The sequence below is a fragment of the Melospiza georgiana genome, chromosome 6, assembly GCF_028018845.1.
Source record: "Melospiza georgiana isolate bMelGeo1 chromosome 6, bMelGeo1.pri, whole genome shotgun sequence".
Taxonomy (NCBI): Eukaryota; Metazoa; Chordata; class Aves; order Passeriformes; family Passerellidae; genus Melospiza; species Melospiza georgiana.
In genome coordinates, this window is record NC_080435.1 from 14630887 (window position 1) to 14653808 (window position 22922).

General features: G+C 43.0%; 1 protein-coding gene across 10 annotated transcripts in view; it reads left to right on the top strand.

Annotated features, from left to right (window-relative positions):
- BRSK2 (BR serine/threonine kinase 2) overlaps positions 1 to 22922 on the top strand; it is a 304344-nt gene that overhangs the window by 272875 nt on the left and 8547 nt on the right. For 6 of the 10 annotated variants that reach the window (XM_058027269.1, XM_058027271.1, XM_058027270.1 and 3 more), the window contains 5 exons: positions 1087 to 1135; positions 5828 to 5951; positions 7865 to 8045; positions 8689 to 8778; positions 17119 to 17166. In XM_058027269.1, the coding sequence (XP_057883252.1) occupies positions 1087 to 1135; positions 5828 to 5951; positions 7865 to 8045; positions 8689 to 8778; positions 17119 to 17166 (492 nt within the window). The remainder of the gene's footprint in view (positions 1 to 1086; positions 1136 to 5827; positions 5952 to 7864; positions 8046 to 8688; positions 8779 to 17118; positions 17167 to 22922) is intronic. The other 4 variants (XM_058027274.1, XM_058027279.1, XM_058027275.1 and 1 more) reach the window with 1 other exon arrangement.

Below are 22922 nucleotides of genomic sequence, written 5' to 3' on the forward strand. Positions count from 1 at the left end.
GGGCAGACATTCAGCAGGAATTTCATACCTCTTTGTGGCTTTGCAAATTCTCTGTACCAAGGACTGAATATTGATGTGGGAAATGAGAGTGATAGCATCAACCAAGCCCTAACCCACGTGTGAGCAGGCTCTGTCATGCCACTGCCCCTGCTGTAACAGCATCTCCTGAGCCCTCTTCACACTCCAGCCATGCAGGTCTTACTGTCCCTGTTGTGGCTCTTAGACCGCAAGAAAAATCTGTCTTCAGTTTCTTCACTTGCTTTGCCCGTGAACCTAGGGCTCAGCCATTTCCCCTGTGGCTGTGCTCCACTGCCTCTCCACAGCCACAGGCTGAGCCTTATGCTGAAAAAAAAAAAGACAGCCAGAGGCAATAGGCTGAAGCTGTCCTTCTGAAGCACAACTTTTTTGATCTTGGTTAATGCTTTTTTTTGCCTCCTTTGGTAATTGGTGCAAAAATCTCCTTAATACAATCAGTGGTTTCATATCTGCTGGCCTAGTTCAGTTTTCTAAGTCTCTAGAGCATTGAGATGTGCAAAATTTTCTTCCTCAGGCTCCAGGTGGCTTTTTTGCATGCCAGCAAAGGGCAGACAAAGTCACATGCCTTATCCTTGGATGTCAGCAGCAGCTATCCCAACACCCTGTGGTTTTCCAGAGTACTGGGATGTGATCCCATGGGAAAGGAGGATTACAGCCATGGATTTTGAGCTGTGATGGTCATTGCCATTGCCACTGGGGTGGTCAGAGAGCTGCAGAGAATGGCAGCAGTGGCTGAGCTGCGCCCAGCTGGGCTGTGAGGCAGTGGCAACAGAGTTATTGGCACAGTGTGTTTGGGTCTGGACCAGAAACCACTGAAGCCAGTGCAAGATTACCTAATGACCTAAGGGCAGAGTGAGCCTTGAAATGCTTGTTCTAGAGAGATCTAGAGACGTATGACCAGCATTTAAATGTCAGAATTAGCCCGCAGAGGCAAGAGGCAAATGCAAGCAAGTGCAGAATTGTTTCATTGGTGTACAAGCTGAAAATGGAAGGTGTACTGAATCATATTTCTTTTCTCCTCCCTCTCTTTGGCTGTCCGTGCATGAGCAGTACCTACACCAGAAGAGATGTCTAATTTAACCCCAGAATCATCCCCAGAGTAAGTATTTTGCCCTTTTTTCCACCAAATACCAGTGTCATTTCCTGGCCTAAATGTCATAAGCTGACATATTACTGTTCTGGATCAGTATCTGTTTGTAACCTGTTGTCCTGTGGGTGTGACGGAGGTGTGAAATTATTCTTTTGATGAGGACCCTACATCAAATCTATACCTCAGTAATGGCAGGGGGGGTCAACAGATGATGAAACAGTCTCCCAGTAACCACCTCATGTTCTCACAGCTTTCTGAATTTGCTGGGTTTGTACCATGTTTCTTCTCTCTTCATTCATTTGGTTGTCAAGTCGATCACTCTTTGAAACTGGAGAGGGTAGTCAGTGGCTTATACTGGCACTAACTGTGCACCAAAAAGTCTTCCTTTTAGTACAGGAGAGTTTGCATCCTCAGGATAGCATGCAGGAGCCTCTGCTAAGATGATTCAGAGGGATCTTTGGCTGCCAGAGTAAATGCAGTGTTAATTCTAGGCAGCAGTACTGGGACATAGAGAAGCTCTTTCATATTCACCAGGCTCATTCCTAAAAGTCAGTGTACATTTCAACCATTTCACTGCACAAATGTGCATCACTGCATGGCAGGTTTGGAAGTCCCTGCCAGAGTGCTGCTCCAAACACTTCCTAATATGCAACAGATGCCAAATTATTCCTTTTTATTTTCACAGCTTGTGTTTGTGCACCCAATGCCCATAGACTTAGCCTGCCAACCAAGGCAATTTGGCCTCTTGTTAAGAGACTTGTATGAAATATTCATGAGTTTTGGATGGGAATTTTGAGCTGAAAGTTTTGTAAATGGTGGCAATGGTATTGTCTTCACAACTTGCCCCAGACCTGGCTTTTGTCTGGTGTGAGAGGGACATTCTATGTGTATAGCTGCAGAATGAGGGATAAAGAGGGATAAACACTTCAGGAGAGGGAGAAGTAGAGATTAGTGAAGTTATTCAGGAAGAAAAGTGGAATACACTGTGTTTTCAACACTTTCAAGCATTTACTAATAGAGAGGCATGAGAGAATTCCATAAAATTGGCACATCATTATCACAGAAGTATACAATACTCTCATCTCACATGTTTTTAAAGCCATTAAAACAGAAAACCTTTAGAATTAAATTTCTTCTCTTCCTTGCATCTATGCTGGTGGAAGTTTTGCTGTTAATTTATTGCTTTCCCTGCTTCCCACTCACTCTTTAAAAGCTGGTGGAGAGAAGTAGTGCCTATCATTTGAGGCAGTTTGGATGCAAGTCAAAGCCTAAGGCCCTCTTTTCTTTTTCTGTATAATTGCCAAATTAATGAGTTCAATTGGGCTGCACCCTGCAGTAAACATAATAAAAGTCATAAAAAATAATGAACTAGATTATACTTTAATGATAGATGTCTGTTGCTCAGTGCCCACTTCCACGTATCTTATTTTTTCCCATATTTTCTTATTTTCTGCAAGAAATAAGATATGCTTATCAAGAGCTGTATTGACCTCATGGGTTGAGTGATAAATACATGTCCTAGCTCTGTCTGGTGCAGCAGTGCCTGCCATTCATTTAACAAACTTGATGATGAGGTAATATTCTTTGACATGTCTGGCTAATGCTGTTCTTTCTCATGTGAAAAAGCCCTAGAAAATGTGTTAGGGATGACATTTAAAGAGACTGAGCTCCAGCTGCTTTAAACCTGCAAAGCTCCATTTGCTTGAGTAGAAATGCTGCTATTTATGCCAGGCAGGTAAACCTCTGGAGGTTACTGATCCATGTGCTCAGAGACAGAGAGGGAACACAGAAGGCTACGTGGTCAGACACTCCAAAAGTAGGGAAAGGAACAACATTATAGGAGTGTTAAATTTGGTGTGAAGTAATAAAGCACCAGCCTCTATTTTCATGCTACTTTCTTTGCTTTTTCATCAAATGGACACCTGATTGGCTTCCTTAGTGTAATCTACATACCCAGACTCCCCCACATATCTCCTATCCCACTCCCCCTTTAAGAAGTTTGCCTTGGTAAGAGAAGATTCTTCATTTTAAGTACATTTTGTTCTGCTTACATTCTGATCTTGAGAGACGCTAGAACGTGTCATTCAGGGTGCTGAGGATTCATATGCATTTTAACCCAAGTTAGTAGCACTTAATGCCCTCTAAGAGGAGAAAAGGCTTTATTGTGGAGTAAATTTATTGTGTAAATTTACTCCAAAACTGTCCCCTCTTCTTAGTGGACCTATTCCCGAACTATAAGAGTACAGCTAGTTCTGCCAGTTTTGGGAAGAAAAACCAGTGCATGTGTGCTGTGTCTTGATTCTGCTCATTACAGAAACAGGAGAGGCCACTGGCATCTATTCTGTCTTATGTGACACCAGCAAAATTATTTTAGTGAATTCAAATGATTTACAAGCTGGAGCATAGCCCAGGCTAGCAGTGAATCTTCCAGACTTGCTATTACTGGTGATAACCTCACCAAGGAAAAGAGCCCAGATGGATTTTGGAGGCTCCAGACCATGTTGAGCAGGGAAAAATACTCCCAGTGTTCTGGGCCCTTGTTACCTGTGCTTGTTAAGAGACCTATAAATGAAGGGCCAGCAAAACCATTAATGAAAATACAAAAATTAAAAGCCATATTTTAAGATGGCAGACTTGCAATTAAATAAGCACACTTTTCCAGGCCCGTCCTTCCCCTTGGTCCCTGGAGTCCATCCAGCAGCCCTGGTTCAGATGATGATACATCCAAGCCCAGGACAAGCAGCCGTTTTAGATGGATAACCAGGTGCTAATTTACTAATGAGCACAGACCCCTTACATGCAGGGAGCTATTGCCCCAGCTCTCCAGGGGCTTGCAGAGTTGTTGTGGTGTGTGAGAGACACATAAGCTAATTAGTATGTAATTTTCTTCCTCACTCTAACCCTGGCTCTTTAACGACCATTTAAATGAGAGGCCCTTTCTCTTTACTGCTCCCTGTGCTAATCTCTGGCTCACTGGCTTATTTACAGCTGCCTATGAATATTTTCGGGAGTGACAGTTTTCCAGCTCACTTTAATTGAGTGGGGGGCACTGTTTTAACCAAATTGCGAGTGAATCTTTCTCTACTCTTATTTTTGGTTGCCTGCAGTAAATGAAGCAAATCATTATTTGCCTAGCTGAGCCCTCTTCCAGGTGTGGTCTTTCTACTGTGTGCATTAAATGGGCAGTGGGGCCACAGCTGCACAATTCGTGGAGCATTCTGAGATGGGGAATGCATGCAAGTTGCTGGACACTGCTGACGTCAAGCTTTGTTCTTTATCCTGAAGGCCTAGGCTTCAAATTACTTTCTTAGTTTGTTCTTCTCTCTCTTAGCCTCTGTCCTTCCTCTGCCTCACTTTGCCTCAGAAAGTGAGGCTACTTGCAGCCTGCTCCAGCTGTTTATTGCTCTGCTGGAAAACTGGTGTGTAGCAATCCCTTTTGCAGATGGCTCTCCTTGTCTGGAGAGATTGTCTTCTTCCACTGAGTGATGGATGTCCATCCTGTTGCTTGCCATACTGCAAACTGGATTTGGTGTTATAAAGTATGCTGTAGAGGGGGTAAAAAAGGCAGTCTCTTGGTGGCAGGTCTTTTAATTTCTGACATTTTCATGCTGAATTTTTTCCTAGAACATGGCTGATTTAAGTGTGGTTTTCCCTGCGTTTAGTTTGGTCCAGTAAGTCTTTGGCTGTGTCTCACAGCTGGCAGTCTCTTTTCTCCTCTCAAAACCACACCTGTCAGAGATGCTACTTTGAGGTCTAGATAGTGTCTCTCATTAACATTCATGTCCCTGCATTCTTCCTTTAGCCTGCTTAACTTAAAAGCCAATGTCAATGAAGTGCATTGGAATGGTTAAACAATAAGCAAAGTCAAACGTTTGCTGATACGATCACTGTGAAAAAACTGAGCAATTTCATTTTGTGATGAAACTACCACCTGATGCTGGAACAAACTGAGGATCGGGACTGCTCTCAGTGGAAGACTGAACTGTGCCTTGCATGGTGTTGTTATCTCCTTTCTTAATACTGAAAATTCATTCCTTTGTAGGCTGGCCAGAGTTCACACACTATATAGACACCGTGAATGAGGCTGATGAACAGAACAGTCTTTGTCCTGGCCTTGTGTAATTGTGCATTTCACTCACTGGTAGATTGGACCTCCAGTGAAATCTACAGCTTGCTTCAAGAAGCAAGGGCTTGTGACTGTACCAGGACACCTTTAGAAAAGCATCTTTCCAAAGGAGTTGCAGTTGGGTGGGAAGGAACCAAAGGAGTTGAAATTGGGTGGGAAGGAACTTAAATCTTTATGTCGCCAGGATCTGCATGTTGTCACAAGAAATTGAGACATCCCTGGAGACAAACCAGAAATGTGTCCCCTCATTTATATGTGTGTTATGTATGCAGTATTCATTGGTATGTTGGCTCACTCAGAAGAGTTACCATTGCTCCTGATTTTTCACTGTTGGTGACACATGCTGCCAGACCTAGGCTGTGTGGTCTGTCATTTCATCAGTTTTCACCAAGTGAAATGTCGTTCTGGATGTTCTGTGATACTATTTCCCACTTATTAGTAGTAATATCATCACATCTGGAGTGTCATCAAAACTTTTTCATGTGTTTTTTAATGTTTTTTTCTAGCTAGGGGCATGTATGAAATAAGAAATAGCATTCCATATTCTAAACATCTCTTTCTTTTCATCACATCAGGCTTGCCAAAAAATCCTGGTTCGGTAACTTCATCAACTTGGAGAAAGAAGAACAGATTTTTGTGGTCATTAAGGACAAACCATTAAGCTCCATTAAGGCTGATATAGTCCACGCTTTCCTCTCGGTGAGTCACCCCAGCTGCCTCTTGGAGGCATCCCTCACTGGTCTGTCCAGGACTCCATGTGCCAAATGTTACTGGACAGGGGCTCTGCTCCTTCAAAAGCATCTTCTGTGGATTTAATTTACATGGCCTGCAATGGGCTGTGTATGAATTACTAACTGTAGATAATGCTCTCTAAGGTGAGAAAAGATTTCAGCCTTCTTGGCAAGGCCTCCAGGTTGCCAGAGTTTGGAATTCCACAGCAGTGGAGCACACTGCTGGCACAGTACCAAGACAATGATTTGCTGCTTTGTCAAATCAGCCTTACAGTCGCTGGCTGAGCAGCAGATTGGGTTTCCCTTTGATGGGTATGCCCTCCACCACTTCAGCCAGACAAAAGGCCTGTCTTACATCTGCACTTGTTACTTTAAATCCCCACTTCAGTGCTGTAAGGCAGAAAGAAGGGTAATTTCTTCTGGTGTCCAGAGTTTCAGTTGTTGCAGATGTGAAGAAAGCAGGGAGAAATTGTCTTTTTTTACTATAGAAAGTCCTTTTTCTCATTATCTAGAGGTACCATGATGAAAAAGCCAGGACAGCAAAGGTATTTCAAGAGGTTTTTCAATTCAAGGTAGTCAACAACATAATTAGAGACTTTTTCCAATAGAATTAAGAGAAGGAAACTTAATTTCTTATAGAGTTTGTTATATTGATTTTTTTCCACAAAATACTGAACTCCATTTTAGTCTTTGTGATTCTGCAATTAACTTCTTCAAAAAAATAGCTGTAACCCTTGTTACTGTACAAGCACACAAGGAGTAAGTGCATTCCAGTAGTGGGCATCAGAGACTGGTGTCCATCCCTGGCTGGTTGTAAGCAGCCATGTTACTCTATCAATTTCATGCATTTAGCTGTGCCTTTGGGTTTGTATTGTTGTATAGTGTGTTCTACTGTCTGTACTGGTGATCCTCTGTGTACCCCACATGTGGCTTAGGTGTGATGTAGGGACTTGTGTACAAAACCAGTGAATTGTCTCTTACAGCAACATCCAAACTTAAATGCATTGTCATAGCCAGCTAATTAATCCCTTAAAGTCAGCTTCTCAAAGAGCTCATCTTCATTTTTCTCCTCCTAGAGATTAGAGACAGATTTCCAAGTAATTTATTTATTTTTGTTTTAATCTGGTCCTTTATGAAGCAATAAATGGAATATGAGTATGTTGTTAAATTTTGGAGGAAAATGTGAAAGGTAACTGCTTGAAAATTAGGAAGTTATGAAATTCCACAGTGGTTCTAAATACACAGATGTTGCATGATGCCACAAAGCTTCTCAGAGTTCTTTTACATATTTACAGAAGTTTGGGTGAGTTATTTGCAGGCGTCCTTTCCCTGTGGATATCCCAAGCACTTCAGGTGTCCTGATGTCTATCTGACATCACAGAATCACCAAGCAACTGAAGTTGGAAAGGCCTTCAGGAGGTCTCCTGCTCAAAACAGGATCAGCTGTGAGATCAGACCAGGCTACTTAGGTGTTTTTTATATTCAGTTTTATATCCCACTGACTTTTCTGTCCACTCCCTTAATATCACCTTTTGGTCAGCAAAAGGCATTTCTCAAAAATGGTGGATGAGTAGGACAAGAAAGACTGACTGTATGAAATTGAGCAACGTGTAAATTCGTAAGTGTGTTGGGTATTCCACCAATATTCAACCCTTAAAGTTAGGTCAGTCCTGTAAGCAGCTGTGCATTCTTCTGTGGTGCCCAGCAACCTGTTCTCTTACTGATTTCACAAGAACACTGTACATTAAAAATTCAAGACCAGAAGCAAATCTAGCAAATGTTACTCATTCTGGAAGAGTGTGTTGTTATAAACAGAATTTTGCAGGGTTTTTTTTCCATTTAGCGCTGGTTCTACTTTCTGCTTCTACCAACCTCTTTCAGATCCCAAGTCTCAGTCACAGTGTCATCTCACAGACAAGTTTCCGTGCAGAATATAAGTCCACAGGAGGTCCTGCTGTCTTCCAGAAGCCAGTGAAGTTCCAGGTGGACATAACATACACAGAAGGCGGAGAAGCGCAAAAGGAGAACGGGATCTACTCTGTCACTTTCACACTCTTATCAGGTAACCATGGCAAAGCTCTAAAATGGGTGCCAGCTGCCTTGGTCCTTGCTGATAATAGAGGCCTGCAAATTGCTCTGCCAGAGGAAAAAATATAACTGCCTTAACCTCAGGAAAATTCAGTCAGGGGCAAGGAGGACATTAGGAACAAAAATGGTGTTGGTAGTGATGGAAATGCAGGGAGGGAAGGAGATTCCCAAAGAGGTGAAGTTGGCACTGCCATGATTAGTGCTAAAATGGCTGTTTTGCGCACCAATTTTGGTGTAACTCCTGGTACTGGCTCCCTGTTTCATTCAGAAGTCTCAGAGTTTCATCTGGGCACTGTGAGGCCATAGTTTCTTCCTTCTGAGTGAAACATACACTCACCCTTTTCTTCTGGGTGGCCACATGTCCCCCACAGGGGTTGCAACAAGGAAACAGACCCCTTCACCTTTTCTGTCTTTACAAAAGGAGCCCCAAAGCCATTCCTCTTCCTGTTGAGCCCTGCACACCATAGCCCCTTTGGCTGAAGGACAGATACACAGTCAGGACACCTCTGGGGACAAGACTGAAGGGGAAGATGCTTGTGATCCTTCCCCTGCAGCCTTGTGTGTGGGCTTGGCTCCCATTGCTCTCACAGCTGCTTGTGCCTCTTCTCTCCTGGCAGGTCCAAGCCGTCGCTTTAAGAGGGTAGTAGAAACCATTCAGGCACAGTTGTTAAGCACACATGACCAGCCTTCAGTGCAGCAGTTATCAGGTAAGTGGCTTCTACCGTCCAGCACCTTCAGCAGGGACAGGAAGGTGAAATGCCTCTCGTAGCAGGAGGCTGAGGGAGACCATCCCTCTGATTACAGCAAAAAAACGAGCTCCATTCAGACAGAGCAGTAACTCCCTGCTCCCACCCCACTCCTCCGTTTCTCATTCCCTCTCCAGTGCTCCCAGCACGTTCCCCAGTTGAACAGCTTCAGCCCTCTGCCCGCCCAAAGAGCCATTTGCCCACTTCTCCATCAAAAGCTGCATCATCAACTGATCTTCCAGATTTTCTCCAGTTCCAGAATCTCCCAGAGTAGGGACATGCTCTAGAGGATACTTGATTTTCAAACCCTTCAGGCATACTTTAGAAACCTCTAACTTTAGTGGGTCCCTGAACAAACTTGAGAGCTACTTTTAACTTAGCCATTAACATGTGGTCAGGAGGTGACTAATAGTTTCCAGGAGTGTGATCCAATTCTCAATACTGTGGTAGCACAAATTATATACTAAGGTTCTGCAGAAGCTCTATTTTATCTATTTGAAAAGTAAATTTCAATTCCTTGTGGTGGTAGAGAAAGCCTTACATGTGTGACCCTGTGCAATGACATCAATCTGGATGTGCAGGCAGCCTGAATTGATAATACTGAAACTGGCCTCATCCCATCATTATGTAGCAGGTGTTCACTCTGAACACTGAAGTGGTTGTACAGACACACACAAAATCTCTGTGGTAACTCTTCTATCCTCTAAAAGGACAGAACAAAGAAGAAGGTGAAAATTGAAAACTTAAGGCAGATAAGCTATTGGGAATGCATCAAGGAAGGAAAAGTAGAGAAAAGCTGAAAGAATGTGCACGTACTGGAGATAAATAGGTGCAAGGTGGAGAGCAGAGGCTGCAGCAGAAGATGGTGAGGCAGAAGGAGCGGGAGATGAAAAGGAAGTAAATAAATACTATGCTTTAGAGCCAAATTCTGTTATTGACCCTTGTGTGAACAAGCCAAGACAAAAGTGGGGGAGTTAAGTTGCCATTGCATCCTCCAATTAAGTCCCAGATGTCCTCGGCTCGTTGCACATATGGGTTACATCCTTCTGGTCTAACTGTGGCTTTAGCATCCAAAGATAAAGTAACTGCACATAGAAGTGTGTATGCCTAGTACCTGACAGAGAAATATGCTCAGTTCAGTGTCCTCTTTGCTTTTGGCCTCCAGCACTGCCTGGTCCTTCTGCATGCTGGAATACAATGGTGCCCCGCACATGGGTTATTCTGTTCAGAAGCAGGGAAAACAAGGACATTATAACTATGGTTGATTCAGGTTTTTTCTGTCTGGACTTTTGAAATTAAATCAAACTCAAGGAAGCAGCTAGAATTTTCTGCTAGCCCTTCCTCCTGGGAAATGCTAGGGCTGAGTGGGTGTGAGGGGATTGAGATAGAAAAGCATCCATTAAACATATTTCATATTACTCCTGATGCATGGACAACATTCGATATTCCTTGTTTCTTCAGGAATGAGGTGTACCCTTACTTTCCTGTGAGGAAAAAATTATTTATAAAGTAAATAACTTGATGATCTCTCTTAACTTCTTCACCCTAATTAGTGCTAGCTACTGAGGCTCTATAGAAAAACTTGAACCCTCTTGCACACTTGCATGTGAAGCAGGATATCTCCCTAAGAAAACCATATTATAGCAGGAATAAAAACCATTCATCTGACCAAGACTCAGGGAAATGTTATGGGCATACTCTGCTATGAAAAATGTATCTGACTTACAGTTTTGCTCTGGTTCTGGAATGAAGAAATCATATTATTTTTACTGCCTGAAGCTACATGAGAGCATATTGTTCTAGCAGGGAAAACCCAGCCTGACCTATAATGCCAGACTAGAACTGATAACTTCACATGGAGCAAAACCAAAATTAATGGTCTCTTGAAATTTAAAATTAATAATTCCCTCAGCTGGGGACTTATCCAGGCAAGACAGCTCACGACACAGGGTATCAAACTGTTCTGTATCACACCACCAAACCTGATCAGGAATATGCAAGTCTCTTGAAAATGAGAGAAGTCAACGTGAAAATTTTAGGTTTGAGCAGCATACAAGAAAGAGAGAAAAGCAAGGGAAGGGAAATAAAGGGTTTGTTACAAAAAAAGAGACAACCTTTGCATCAAAGTAGGGTGGCCCAGTAGTTCGCATACCCAGCCAAGTAAGTAAAGGAGTAAGGGGAAGTAAAAGGGTAAAGAACAGAAAAGTTCACATTCAGCACCTTGCTTAGCTGGGTGTCTGGTTGGAAATGTGTGCAAAATCTTCCTAGAAATTGTCATTGAATTAATCAGCATTTCTCACTAGAAACAAAGCAGTCTTCTCTGTTTCTCTTCTCCTCCCATGGTGCCAGCTCTGAACACCACATAGGGATTGTGGAGGTTGGGCCCCTGTTCGGGTTCATGGTTTGAGGACCCTCTGTAGGCAGTCTACTGCTGCAACAGATTGAGCTCACCCTCATTTAGACTCTCTTCCTCCATGACTCTGAGCATGGGACTGTCCCCTGACCAGCAGCACTGGCTCAGCGCTGGAGCTTTTCCTGGCTCCTGGTGCACAGACACATCCTATGTGTCTTGTCTCTCCTGCCTTACAGAGTTCTGGTGCTCTTACAGGTGGGATGATGAAAACAATCTGTGAAAGATGCATGCATGTAAAGGGAGACCTGCAGAAGGGGAAGATTTAATGATTCAGTGTAAAGCAGAACAGCAAGGCCTAAGGAACATGTGGCAGTGAGAGTCATTCTCTCTGCTGCCCCTCTGATCTGCTGTGCAGCATCCCAGCCCCGTGAGCCGGCCTGCCTGGGTTTCAGAATGCATTTTCCTCTTTTTCATTCCTCCAGTTGACAACAGTGTTTGTAGATGTCATGTTGCCCATGCATCTCTGTGTGTGTGTGAGCCTGTTATGTACCTGATTTAGGCAGATGTGTTTCTGTGTCACACTTGAGCACCTTATAATATCCGTTCCTCCATATATCCCCCTCATTCACTTCCATTTTTTCCTTTCTAAGACTGGCTGTGCCTATTTCTTCTGGCATACTCTGAAGCAGGAAAATAGATTCCCTCCCTTACCTGAAAGAAAGTGTAAATAAATTAAATCAATTCCATAAGTTAATGTAATGCTTCTAAAATCCACTGTCTCGATGGACAAATTTAGTGCAACATACCAGCTTTGTATCCTAATGTTTCAGGAGCTCTGTGCCATAACTGCTGAGACAATACCAGGTCTGTGACTCATAACTTGCGCAGAACAAGTAAATAGGGATTGATTGTTCATTTTTTTCTTCCTGATGAAAGAAACTAGAGGCCAGCATAAGGTAGTGGAAGCCAAGTACCAAGAAAGCCATTGAAAAACATGTCTTCATGAAATCTAGAACTGGTGGAACTCCTCGCTGAAGCAGGTTATGAATGTGAGGGGCTTACAGATGCTCATCTTCCCCTGAGTACTTCTTACTCACAGGGAGTAAGAAGTACTCCCTGCAGAGAAATTTTCATGGGACTGCTAAGCAGAGAAACTACAGCAGGTTCAGGAAATCTCAATGGTGAGTGAGGCAGTGGTAGGAGAAGTGTTCTGTATGCTTGGCCTGCTCTTGTACTCCTGGGTGTCTGTGGAGCTGCTGAGGGACACAGACACCAGATCACAGTATATTCTGAGCTGAAAGGGACCCACAAGGATCATCAAGTGTGACTCTCAGATGGTTTTGGCCTTTGATCTGACCCAGAATAGTTGTCCATGTGTGCTTGTTACTGGTATCACAAAAGCCATTACACTCAGTGAGACCATGAAAGGGCCCCTTTGGGATGGAGTCTCACTGTCTGTGAGAGCAGCCAGCCTTGTCTCTTGTCCATGAATGGCTCTATCCAGGGCCCTTATACTCAGAATCTCTGCTTAGGTAATCCCTGGGCAGACTGCCCTTTGCTGGGATAAAAAGATCGCTCTCCATGGAGGACGATATCTGAGATTTGTTCCTTTTTTTCAGCCCAGCACTCTTTCCATTAAATCATGATCTGTTTTTCTCTGATGCCTTTGCATGAAAGAGTAATAGTAGCAGCTGGTGAATAGGGGCATGCAAAAGCCATCTGTGATCATTCATAGGGTAGCAATTTTTATTTCCCTAATATTTTCTTGCTTCTCTGAGCTTTGGTTTTCAAGTGTGGGATGCTACATATTCGAATTTTTTCCCATTTTTTTCCCATGTACTGGGCAATCAGCAATACTGAAATAACCTTTAAATCTTCTTTGTAAAAGGTTTTCTTTTTCCTTATTATATTTATTGGCTTCATATCAGATTTTAACTATTGACATCTCCAAGTTCAGAGCATCTCGCTGTTACTGCTAGAAGTGCCTGTCATCAGCACAAACAAGTGTTTAGAGACCATATCTAGCTTCAAAACAGGGCAGTGCAAATTCTTCCTAGAGCACTGATCTGTGAGTTCCAGGTATTTTATGGCTCACAAGAGCTGCAGGCTGGCAAATTGCCACCAAAAAAAACAGAAGTAAGAAACCTACAGTTTCCAAATGTGTGAAGGATTTTACCAAAATGGAAAATGGAGTAAGGAGCAAATGAAGAGCTTTGCAGGGTAAACTCCCAGCTGCAGATTCAAAAAAAGGACTCTGCAAATGCCACTTTGGAATTGGATTGCATGTTAGCTTTTTCTGGGGTTCATTCAGGTCTGAAGTTTCCTGCAGTCTTCTGTGACCCTTTATGTCTTACATTCTTGTAGTGTCTAGGGTAATTACTTCATCTTGCTGTCACAGTTCCACCTACAAAAAGTGCCCTGTAATGCCTGGTTGGATTGGCAGAACACTGTGTTTTTGCTAAACAGCTTTAGTATTATTACTGAGCAGCCTTCATTAAAATTAACTGGTAGTCCAGAAATAAAGCATGTAGAAAAAAGTCCAAGCTCTCCAGAGTCTTGATAGGAAAACAGAATTTCAGATAAGCACAGAAACACTGGGGGATTTCAATCTGCATGATAACTGCCTTGGACCAGAGGAGCTGGTGGCTCCCTTGACATCATGTCCCTTAGTGGAGGTGTTTCCTGGGGGCTGTGAGCATCTGGCAGGAGCTGCTCAGTGCTTTCTGGGATCCAGCCCTGGATCTGGAGATCTCAGAGGAGCAACTGTTTGGGTGAGATTTCCTGGGCTGGGATGGGTCTCAGAGATATCAGAAGCGTCACAAACCAGGCAGCTTCCTTGTGACATCTGTGTAGGATAGAAATTAAAGAATAAAGAAAATTGGGAAAGAAAAATTTGTAGAGCACTAGTAGTTTTTAAAGGATTCAGAGCTTGTTTGGCCTTTTGAAGGGAGGTCTTATTTCAACCAAAGCATTTGCCATCTGATAGTGAGCTGAGCTGGGTGTCACTTATGAAAGTCTTGGTCAAATCCAAAGTGTGAGTGACTTCCAGCAATTCCTATAAAATAAGGAATTGCCTTATCATCAGAAGGATTGAGAGCTGACACTGCCACTATGTTTTAATTTGTAAAATGAACAGGACACATTAAAAATGCAGTTACATGACCCATCAGTGCTTCTCAGACAGTTAAAAGCCTTTGGGCCCTGGCTTTATTTACTTCTCATAACACCTGCATCCCACAGTCATTGGATTATGGATTACTATCCATGAGGAGAAGCTGACTGGCAAGAATCTTAAGACTTCCAATTAGAATCAAAATTCTGCTATAAAATTATGGAATACTTTATCACATAGAGTATTTTCTAAAGCAGATGTTACAATAGGATGGAAATGAAAGAAGTATTAAAGTAAATATTCTAAAAGAGAAGCTGAAGACACATTAACACTGTCTTCCAAGTGGTGCAGTATGAGCTCTGGCTCTGCCTTAGCAATTGGGGAAAAACAATCTGATCAGGTATTGGAAAAACACTACAAATAGAAATTAATTCCTGTTCCTGGGACTAGCCCTGACAATATGAAGAATTCAAAGCATAATTGTGCATAAAAGTTTTGAGAAAGACAAATTAGAAGTTTTATTAATGTTAGTTTGATTTTTTTCCCATGGTCTCATATTTCAGAAAATTGTTCTTACCTGTCAAAACTAATTCTATGACAAAAAAATTACAGAATTATACAAAATTACTTTTTTTGGGAACCAAATGGGCTCCAGAGCCCAAGATATTCAGCTGTCAAAAAGCCTCTGTTACAATCCCTTTTTTGTGTGTAGGTCTGTCAGCTTGTATTCTAATCACACAACTAATGTGTGTAGACCTGTGACACAACTGGCTTTAAGTACCAAAGAAAGCTGTGCTGACTGTAAATGACTTAGGAAAAAAGGCAGTGTTAACTTAAGGAGACATGATTACTCTTTAATTTGTTAAAATGAGGAATGAAACGGAAATACCAATTTCAGGAGGATCTTACACAATGTTTTCCTGCTCTGACATTATCCAAATGCTACATTTTTGTTTCCAGATTTCTGGTTACTGTCTGGCCAGTCAGTCTGGATACACTTGAGGGGAAAATTCCAGGTGTTGGAGCGGGGAGTCAGAAACAGTCTTCTGGTCATATTTGAGATTTTCTTTGCTCTTTATGTATTCTTTCTGAGGTCTAAGTTCTGCTAATGGTTGTGTGAATGCTCTGGGGTCTACCACTGTAGATCTGCATCACTCTGCATTACAGCAAAGGGTAGTGACTCTGAGGGGTCTGGACAGGAACCCCTACAAGGCACAAGACAACAAAGTTCTCCAAGTTAGTAAAGAAAAAAAAATTATACAGACCATGAGTGTGACTCCTAGTCATTGACTCAATCAGCAGCTGTAGGCACTTTTCAAACCTGCTAGGCATCTTCAGGGAGAAATCTTCAGGGAGAAATTGTATTGTATATTAAATTCTTTGCCTGCCAGACCAGGGAAAGAATTTCAAAGGCAGGTAAACTCCTGGCCTGTCTGACACCTCTGTTGTTCTAGATCTTGAATGTTCTCTTCTCCTTCACCTCCATCCTTCTTCCCCTTTCTCTCAATCTTGTGCCTTTCTGAGAGAACTTCCATGGGTATCATCTCCCACTGACCTCTGCCAGCCCACCTTTAGCCTTGGGCATGGAGAGCATGTGACCCCTGCTTAGATGCTCTGACCAGTGTCACTGGACCAAGCAGCTGCCCTCTCTGCTCCCTGCTTCCCAGATGACCTGTGCAGCACCAGCCTGGTTGCATCAGAGGAGATGCATATCCATGCTCTTCTAGCATGAGTTCAGCTCACCCTAGCATATTCCTCCTCTAATGAAACTACTTTTCTCAATATATAAGGGGAGGAATGCTGAGAAATTATCTTCCCCTCTGTCCTGCAGACTTTACAGCAGATAGGGAGTAGTTAGAGCTTCCTGGCAATTAGGGATTTTCAGCACATGTGTGCATTTTTCCAACAAACCTATTTCTTGAAAACCCAAGTGTTCCTCAAGAGCCCAGGCAAGGGGAGATCTGAGTGCTTTAACTGGTAGCCACCTGCTCAGCAGTGAGTGCTCCACAATGCCCAGGAACACACTGATTTAGATCCCAAATGCAAGGGAATCCTGGCTGACAGCAGCAGATCTGGCTTTGCCAGCAGGTTGCACATGGAAGAGTCCAGCTGGGCTGGGCCTTTCTGTTTTAAAGCTGACATGTGGAACTCCTTCTGCTTGTTGCACCTGAGTAAGGAGCACCCAGAGTCTGTGGCAATGGGAGCTGTACACAAAGTGGACAGTAATGTCTTAGGGCCAGATTCTGCCACCCTTTCCAGAAGTGCTGCTATTGCCTGTGAATACTGACCTTGAAAGCAAGAGCAGTAAGAGATTACATTTAAGTGGGAGAGTTAGATTGAAACTTTGACATTATCCTTTGGGGTTTAAAAGATGATTTTGAGCTGTACAAGTAGCCTCACTCCATGTCCAATAGCACAGGGCTAGATTTCTTCCCTCTCTCCAGATTTTTGATGTAGATGTATGAGCTGGCTGAGCGTTTCCTGGCTGTTGCAGGCTAATTTGCAAAGCTAGCCAGGTGAAACACTGTATTCAAGGCTTATAGTTTGCTAATGTGGTGGCAGAGTGTTTCCCACATCTCATAAATACCTCCAGCCACGATAAAGGGGTGAGTGGAGGCAGCAGTACTGAAGCAGTTCCACTCTCAGTCACAGGGCCAGGTTTGCACTGGCATAGAGTTGGTGGCAGAATTTGGCCTGGGTTGTGTAAACACCAAGATGTGTGTATGTTTCCTGCTTCAGGTAATAATGTGCTAAGTTACTACTTTATGCACAGAGGTATGGAAACCTTTTTTTATGTTTTTCCCTCCCTCCCTCCTCTTTCCGCTCTATGATCCAGACACCACTAACTGTATGGAGTTGATGACTGGCAGACTTTCCAAATGTGGTAAGAACTTCCTTCCCTTGTGCCTTTCCACCTTCCCCAGCCCCTGCTGAGCAACATAACAATGCGCCGTGCTGTCCTGTTGCACCTCCTGCCCGTCCCTGTCCCTGCTGCCCCACGCTCTTTTCGAGACTCCCCACCCTGTAACAACCCTCTATGTCTTTCACTCACCTGGAGGGCACAAGCACATATCCCTTGTTCTGTTCCTCCCCATCCATGCACAGATGCACAGACTCCACCACAGCTTTCCCCTTCATGGCACAAGTGTGTGGTGTTACACTTGAGATACCCTCTCTCACTGTAACCCAGGCCAGTGATTTTCTTTCCTGATTTTTGTTTCCTCTTTTCTTTACTTGCTGCTGTTGGTTCATGACTCTTCAGTCCCTTTTCTGCAGTGAAGCTGAATGCTGCCCTGCTAGCTGCTGTCTCCCTTGGTTTCCTGCTATTTGTTGAGACAGGAATGCTGTGTTATTTAACTCCATTTTGCATCCACCCCCCTCTTCCCCAGATGTCCTTGGGGTGTGACACTTCTAAATTCTCCCTAAGACACACAGCAAATTATGTCAGACACTTGGCTAAAGTCAACTGTCATAGCTCCCCTCTGGACTTGGGGAAGGATGTTGTGTTTCTAACTGAAGGAGCAGTGAACTTACCGAAGACTTGGAATTTTGCTAGGAATAAGAAAAAAAAGATTTCTGCAAAACTTTCAGCTCAGCTTGCCTGGGCTTACGTGAATTTTGGTTAACTTGTCCCTAGCCTTCCCTTCCCTCCCTGCACACACGGACTGGTCATCTTTCTTTCAGTACTTGTGCCTCTACTCACTGGTCCAAATACAACAGTGGAAATGCCCAAATACTAAGAGAGATGTGTTTGTCTTACTGTTCATGTCTTGTACAGAAGGACTCTGTATGAGAGAACTCTGTTCTCTTTAGATTTCCATCCTGGTATCTAGGTTGAGTTCAGATATCTCTGTGAAAGGGGTGACAGGATGGTAGGAAAGTGTTCACTGAGCTGGTGCTGCTTTCCAGCTGGACCTGCACCTGCCACACTATCTCTTCATTAACTGAAGAAAGTTGTTCTGGAGTTGTTCTGAAGTCTGTAACCATAAAGGGAGGTCGTCATGGTGGAGATAATATTAGGTTTATGCATGTGCGACTGAGGCAGAATTTGGCCTGTGTTTCAGGCAATCTCTTTCCCTTAAGTTGCAGCTTTGCTGGTGGGAGGTTTTTCATTTGCTCTGATAGGAGTTCATTTGATTTCTTAGGTGACTTTTCTGATCTTATGAACACTCATTTTCAACCTTTAGCTTCTTGAAGTCATCAGACCGCAAATTCCTCTTCTTCCTCAAGACTTCATTTCTTGCCTGGAATCTGGCATTCACATCATACAAAATACGAAATGCTGATTCTGCTGATTGCTTGCAAGTTAATTGAGCTATGGAGATAACCAGGCAGCACGCTGCATTCTCTAGATAAAGAGATCACTGCTCGTGAACTCAGAGTTCATGCAGGCCCTCCAGCTGTCACTGTGTCAGCAGCAATCCAACAAGGGACACAGAAGACAAGGTAAAGGCCAGCAGGGAAACTGTTTTGTGGCAGCTACAGCCCAGACAGAGAGAGAGGAGATAGGATGGCCTGTAGGAGTTTAATGGAGCTGCTTCCTTTAAATCACATTCCTGTTGGTGAGCTCACAAACAGTGTAAGCAGTGGTGACTGCACTGTGCTGAATTCCACTCTCCTGTGGGAGTGAGGAGCTGGAGCTTTCTTCTGCTGGAGCTCACCCATGGTTTAGACAGGGGAGTGAAAGGGAACCATGTGAGCTTTTAGCCTATTTGCCTATTTTTGGCAAACCTTTCTCTGTGGTTCTGAAGATGAGAACCCTCCATGATGTTGATGCAATGTTCATCTAGTAATAACAAATAGTGTAGAAAAACTGTATTCTCTGGGGGTTTTGACCCCCTTGTTCCCTATTCTGACACTGAGCATAGGAGGTCATTCTTGCCAAAAGAGTTAACACTGTAGTAGGGAAAGCTGATCAAGTTCTTTAGCCTGCCTCAGCCATGTGAAAGCTCTGGTGGGAATGAGGAACCTGTTTTCACCCACTATAAACCACTGAATGCTGCAATCAACGGCAAGGCAAATTTGTTTAGTCCTTTAAATGTTATCTCATCTTCTGCTAGCAGTGGTCATCAGTCTGAGGAGTGATTTTGCATAAGGTCACTGGCATTGAGAAACAAGTTAATGTTGAACAGTGAGGTTTGTCATAGGAGCTGCCAATATCCAAATGACAAACTGCTGTTCTAACAACCCTACCTGTGCAAACCAGAAAAGTGCTGCCAACCTGTAGTATTTCACAATAGAAGAAAAGAATGTGGCTCATAAAAATTTGAAATGCATGCTGGGGTGAAATATTTCATTTTGTGTTTCCACCCATCTCAGCAGGGGAATGGGCATTGCTGTTGCCAGAAAGACTAAATTGGTTTCCTTGAAGCCTGTTCATAAGATTAAATTTACCTTGTAAAAATTAAAATATTTACATATAAAATGCAGCTGTAACCTGAAAAACATCTACAGGAGTGATACTTTAGCTGATCTATTGCTGTGTGTATTCTCAGCCAAATCAGTTTAGTGACAAATAAGCTTTACCACTTTATGTGCTGTCGTTAAGCCTTATAAAATCAGCACAGCTGTAAAAGGACAAGCTGGATTCTGTTTCTTTTGAAGCAGGATTGAGAGAACTGTTTATTACCATCTAATCTGGTATTTATGTCTATCTCACTGAAGAATAGGTTGTATAATTAAGGTTCTAATAGGTTCTGCAGAGCCTTTACATTAAAAATGAAAATCAAGATGATACATAAACTGAAAAGCCCTCCAGCTTCAACCACAAAGCTGGGAATTAGAAAGCAAGTATCATTTATTGTACACTGCACTCATTGGATCTGGAGCCATTGATGCACACCACACGGAAGCCCACGATGCCATTTCAATAGTCCTTGGTCAGCAAAGAGTCTCTCTTCACAAATTTTAGTGACTTCAAGTCTTTCATGTAGTGAGCTGAGAATTTCTTTGGGTGATTGATTTCATGGTAGGGCTGTATATAGCCTTTGATAGCTCCCCTTCCCACCCATTCCCAGTTTTTTGGAGTCCTTGGTAAGTATGTTTTGCCAAGGTGCTGGAAGCTCTGAAAAGCCTGCCTTTTTCCTCCACTTTGGCTTCTGAGATTAACCCAGGAAGACTGTATACTTCCCAGTCTTCACACTGCCACTATCTGAGGATGAATTTTACTCGTAAGTAAGGCAATCTTTGCTTCTTCTTCTCCATCCCCGATGATTCTCAGTGAAGTCTTCAGTTACATCAGTGGCACTTCCATGGAAAGAGGGTGATGATAAGAGGAGGAGATGGTCAGTTTGGATAACTGGTGCAGCTCCAGTCAGATGGTGCTGTCATGTTACGCACTGCACAATCATACACTCCTGCAAAATCTTGGACCATAACCCTGTGCAGGCAGGAAATAAGCTTGTATTTACTTTTAAACATTTATTTTGTATTGCTGCTTACAACTGGAAACTGGATTCCTGGCCAATCAGAGTTAAACAAGAAGTTTTTTGGTTCCTTGTGGGTACCAGTGGCTATCCCCAAAATGATCTGATCAAACCAGAAGCACAGCACATCCACTTGCCTTTAATATCTCATCAGTGCATCTCTCTCATCCCTTTTGCTTCCAGTGTTTAGGACTTGACATTTTTCCTATTCAGAGCTGTCTGATCTTGCTGGCCGTGGCTACGTGTCCTCAGAGAACCACACTGCAGTAAAGGCTTCTCTTTGTAGCATCCAGCAATCACAGTTTGATTCATACAGACACAAGCCCATGCCAGTAGTATTCCAATCTGCTTGAGAAGTTAGGAAGCATTTTGTAGTTTCAAACTGGTTGCATCACCTTTGGGTTGCAATTGCAGCCTGTATCTTTGTGAGTGCTCATTTAGAGTCTGTTTTTGTGTTAGTAACAGCAGCAAATACCTGGACTTGGTGTTCTTGGAAGTGATCCTGACCCATATTGGCATTAATTAGAGTAATCCCACTTCTAAAAGTAGCTGTTTGATGGAAGAGGAGGTTGATGATTTGCAGCCAAAAAGTTGCAACTGTTGGCAGAAATATTGGTGTCAAAACCTGCAGAAAAAAGCACACGCTGCCCTCCCAGCTGAAAGGCTCTGTTAGCACTGCCACACCATGAGGTGGTCAGAACAAGGGGGTTTTATTAACATTCCTGGAAAATCTGCTGGCTGCTGGTTTTGCTGAGCGTGGCTCAGATTGCTCTCCAGCTCAAACTGTGGCCCAGCTGAGAGACCAAAGGAAGAAGACCCCCTGAGAGATCACATACTCATTCAAAATGGGTGGATCACAACAAGTAAGAAAAATCAGTGCTTCTAAAGAGTTCAAGCCAGGTTTGCCAGTTATCCCTGCCCATTCTGCCAGTATCCTTTGCTGTCCAAAGGAATGGCTGGCTCCCTACATACTGTAGTTGTATGTCTTCAGTCTAGTGCTGTGTTGGGGAGACATTTATTTTCCAATTCATGTTTTTGCAGTGTAGAAGAAGGTAGCCACAAAAAAGGCAACTTAGTACTAAAAGTTTATCCAGATGTATTGAACTATTTGATTCATGTCAGATCCTATTTTGACAGCTGTGGTTAGATTTTTACCATGCAGTACAAGATCTTTTTCTCTGTAATAATATCTAATACAGAAAACACAGATATCTCACTCTTAGTTAAGGTCACAGTGTTTATTTATGATAGCCAGTGTTCCAGGAAGCTACATGGAAATGCTTGCTGGACTAAGCTAAGTTTGAGATGCCTTACCAGAAGATTAAATCATCTTTTGAAGTTATTTATTCAGTGGAAATGAGGAAGCAACATTTCACCAGCATGCATAGGTCATCTATCTCCTTAGGAACAGGTTGAAGAATTTGAAACCCCTAACATACTATGTGAACATCCATCTGGCAGGAAAGACCAAAATTGTATTATTAAGTGCCAATACATTTCTGACATTTTATAACAGAAAAGATAGGAATAAAGCTGCAGAAATCTCTAAGAGAATGGGTAGCAACAGTACTGTCATTTGCTGTGGCTTTATGGGTGTGGATCATCAGTTTCCCCTCTCAGCACACACTTGTGCAGGTAGATCTGTGTATAAGGACTGGTAGATACAAAAAATTTGTGGGCTTAGACCTTTGCCAGACAATTTGCCAGAAGAGCATGACTCCATAACAGAATCTGGCATCTCTTCATCCCACCACTATCCTTGCCTGCTCTTTCAGTGCCACCAGCTGTCCAAATGAATGTATGATACCCTCCCCTCCATCATCATGTCTCCTTTTTTGAATGTTACGTGGTGGTGCTGGATTGGCCAGAGCTTTTTATCAGTAACAGACAGTTTGTTTCTGATTCTTTGCTCATGCCTTAGCTCTGCAGGAGGCAGCAGCAAGGAAATGGGCCTCATCCCTTCGGGGCTTTGCTGCCTGTATTCACCATTCCCTAATTCATTATTCCAGAGCTACCTGTCTCAGTAACACTTTGAGGAGAGGCTGAACTAGATCTCAGCTCCTCTGTGTGTTTATGAGAGTGAGAGAAAAAATGTGCAAGACAGAGAATGGCCATCTGGATGCTAGACACAAATATTGGGCCACCCTCCTGCCGAGGAGAATGGGATGTTTTAGGAGAGTAAGAACAAGAATGGGTTACAGAACAATTAAATGTC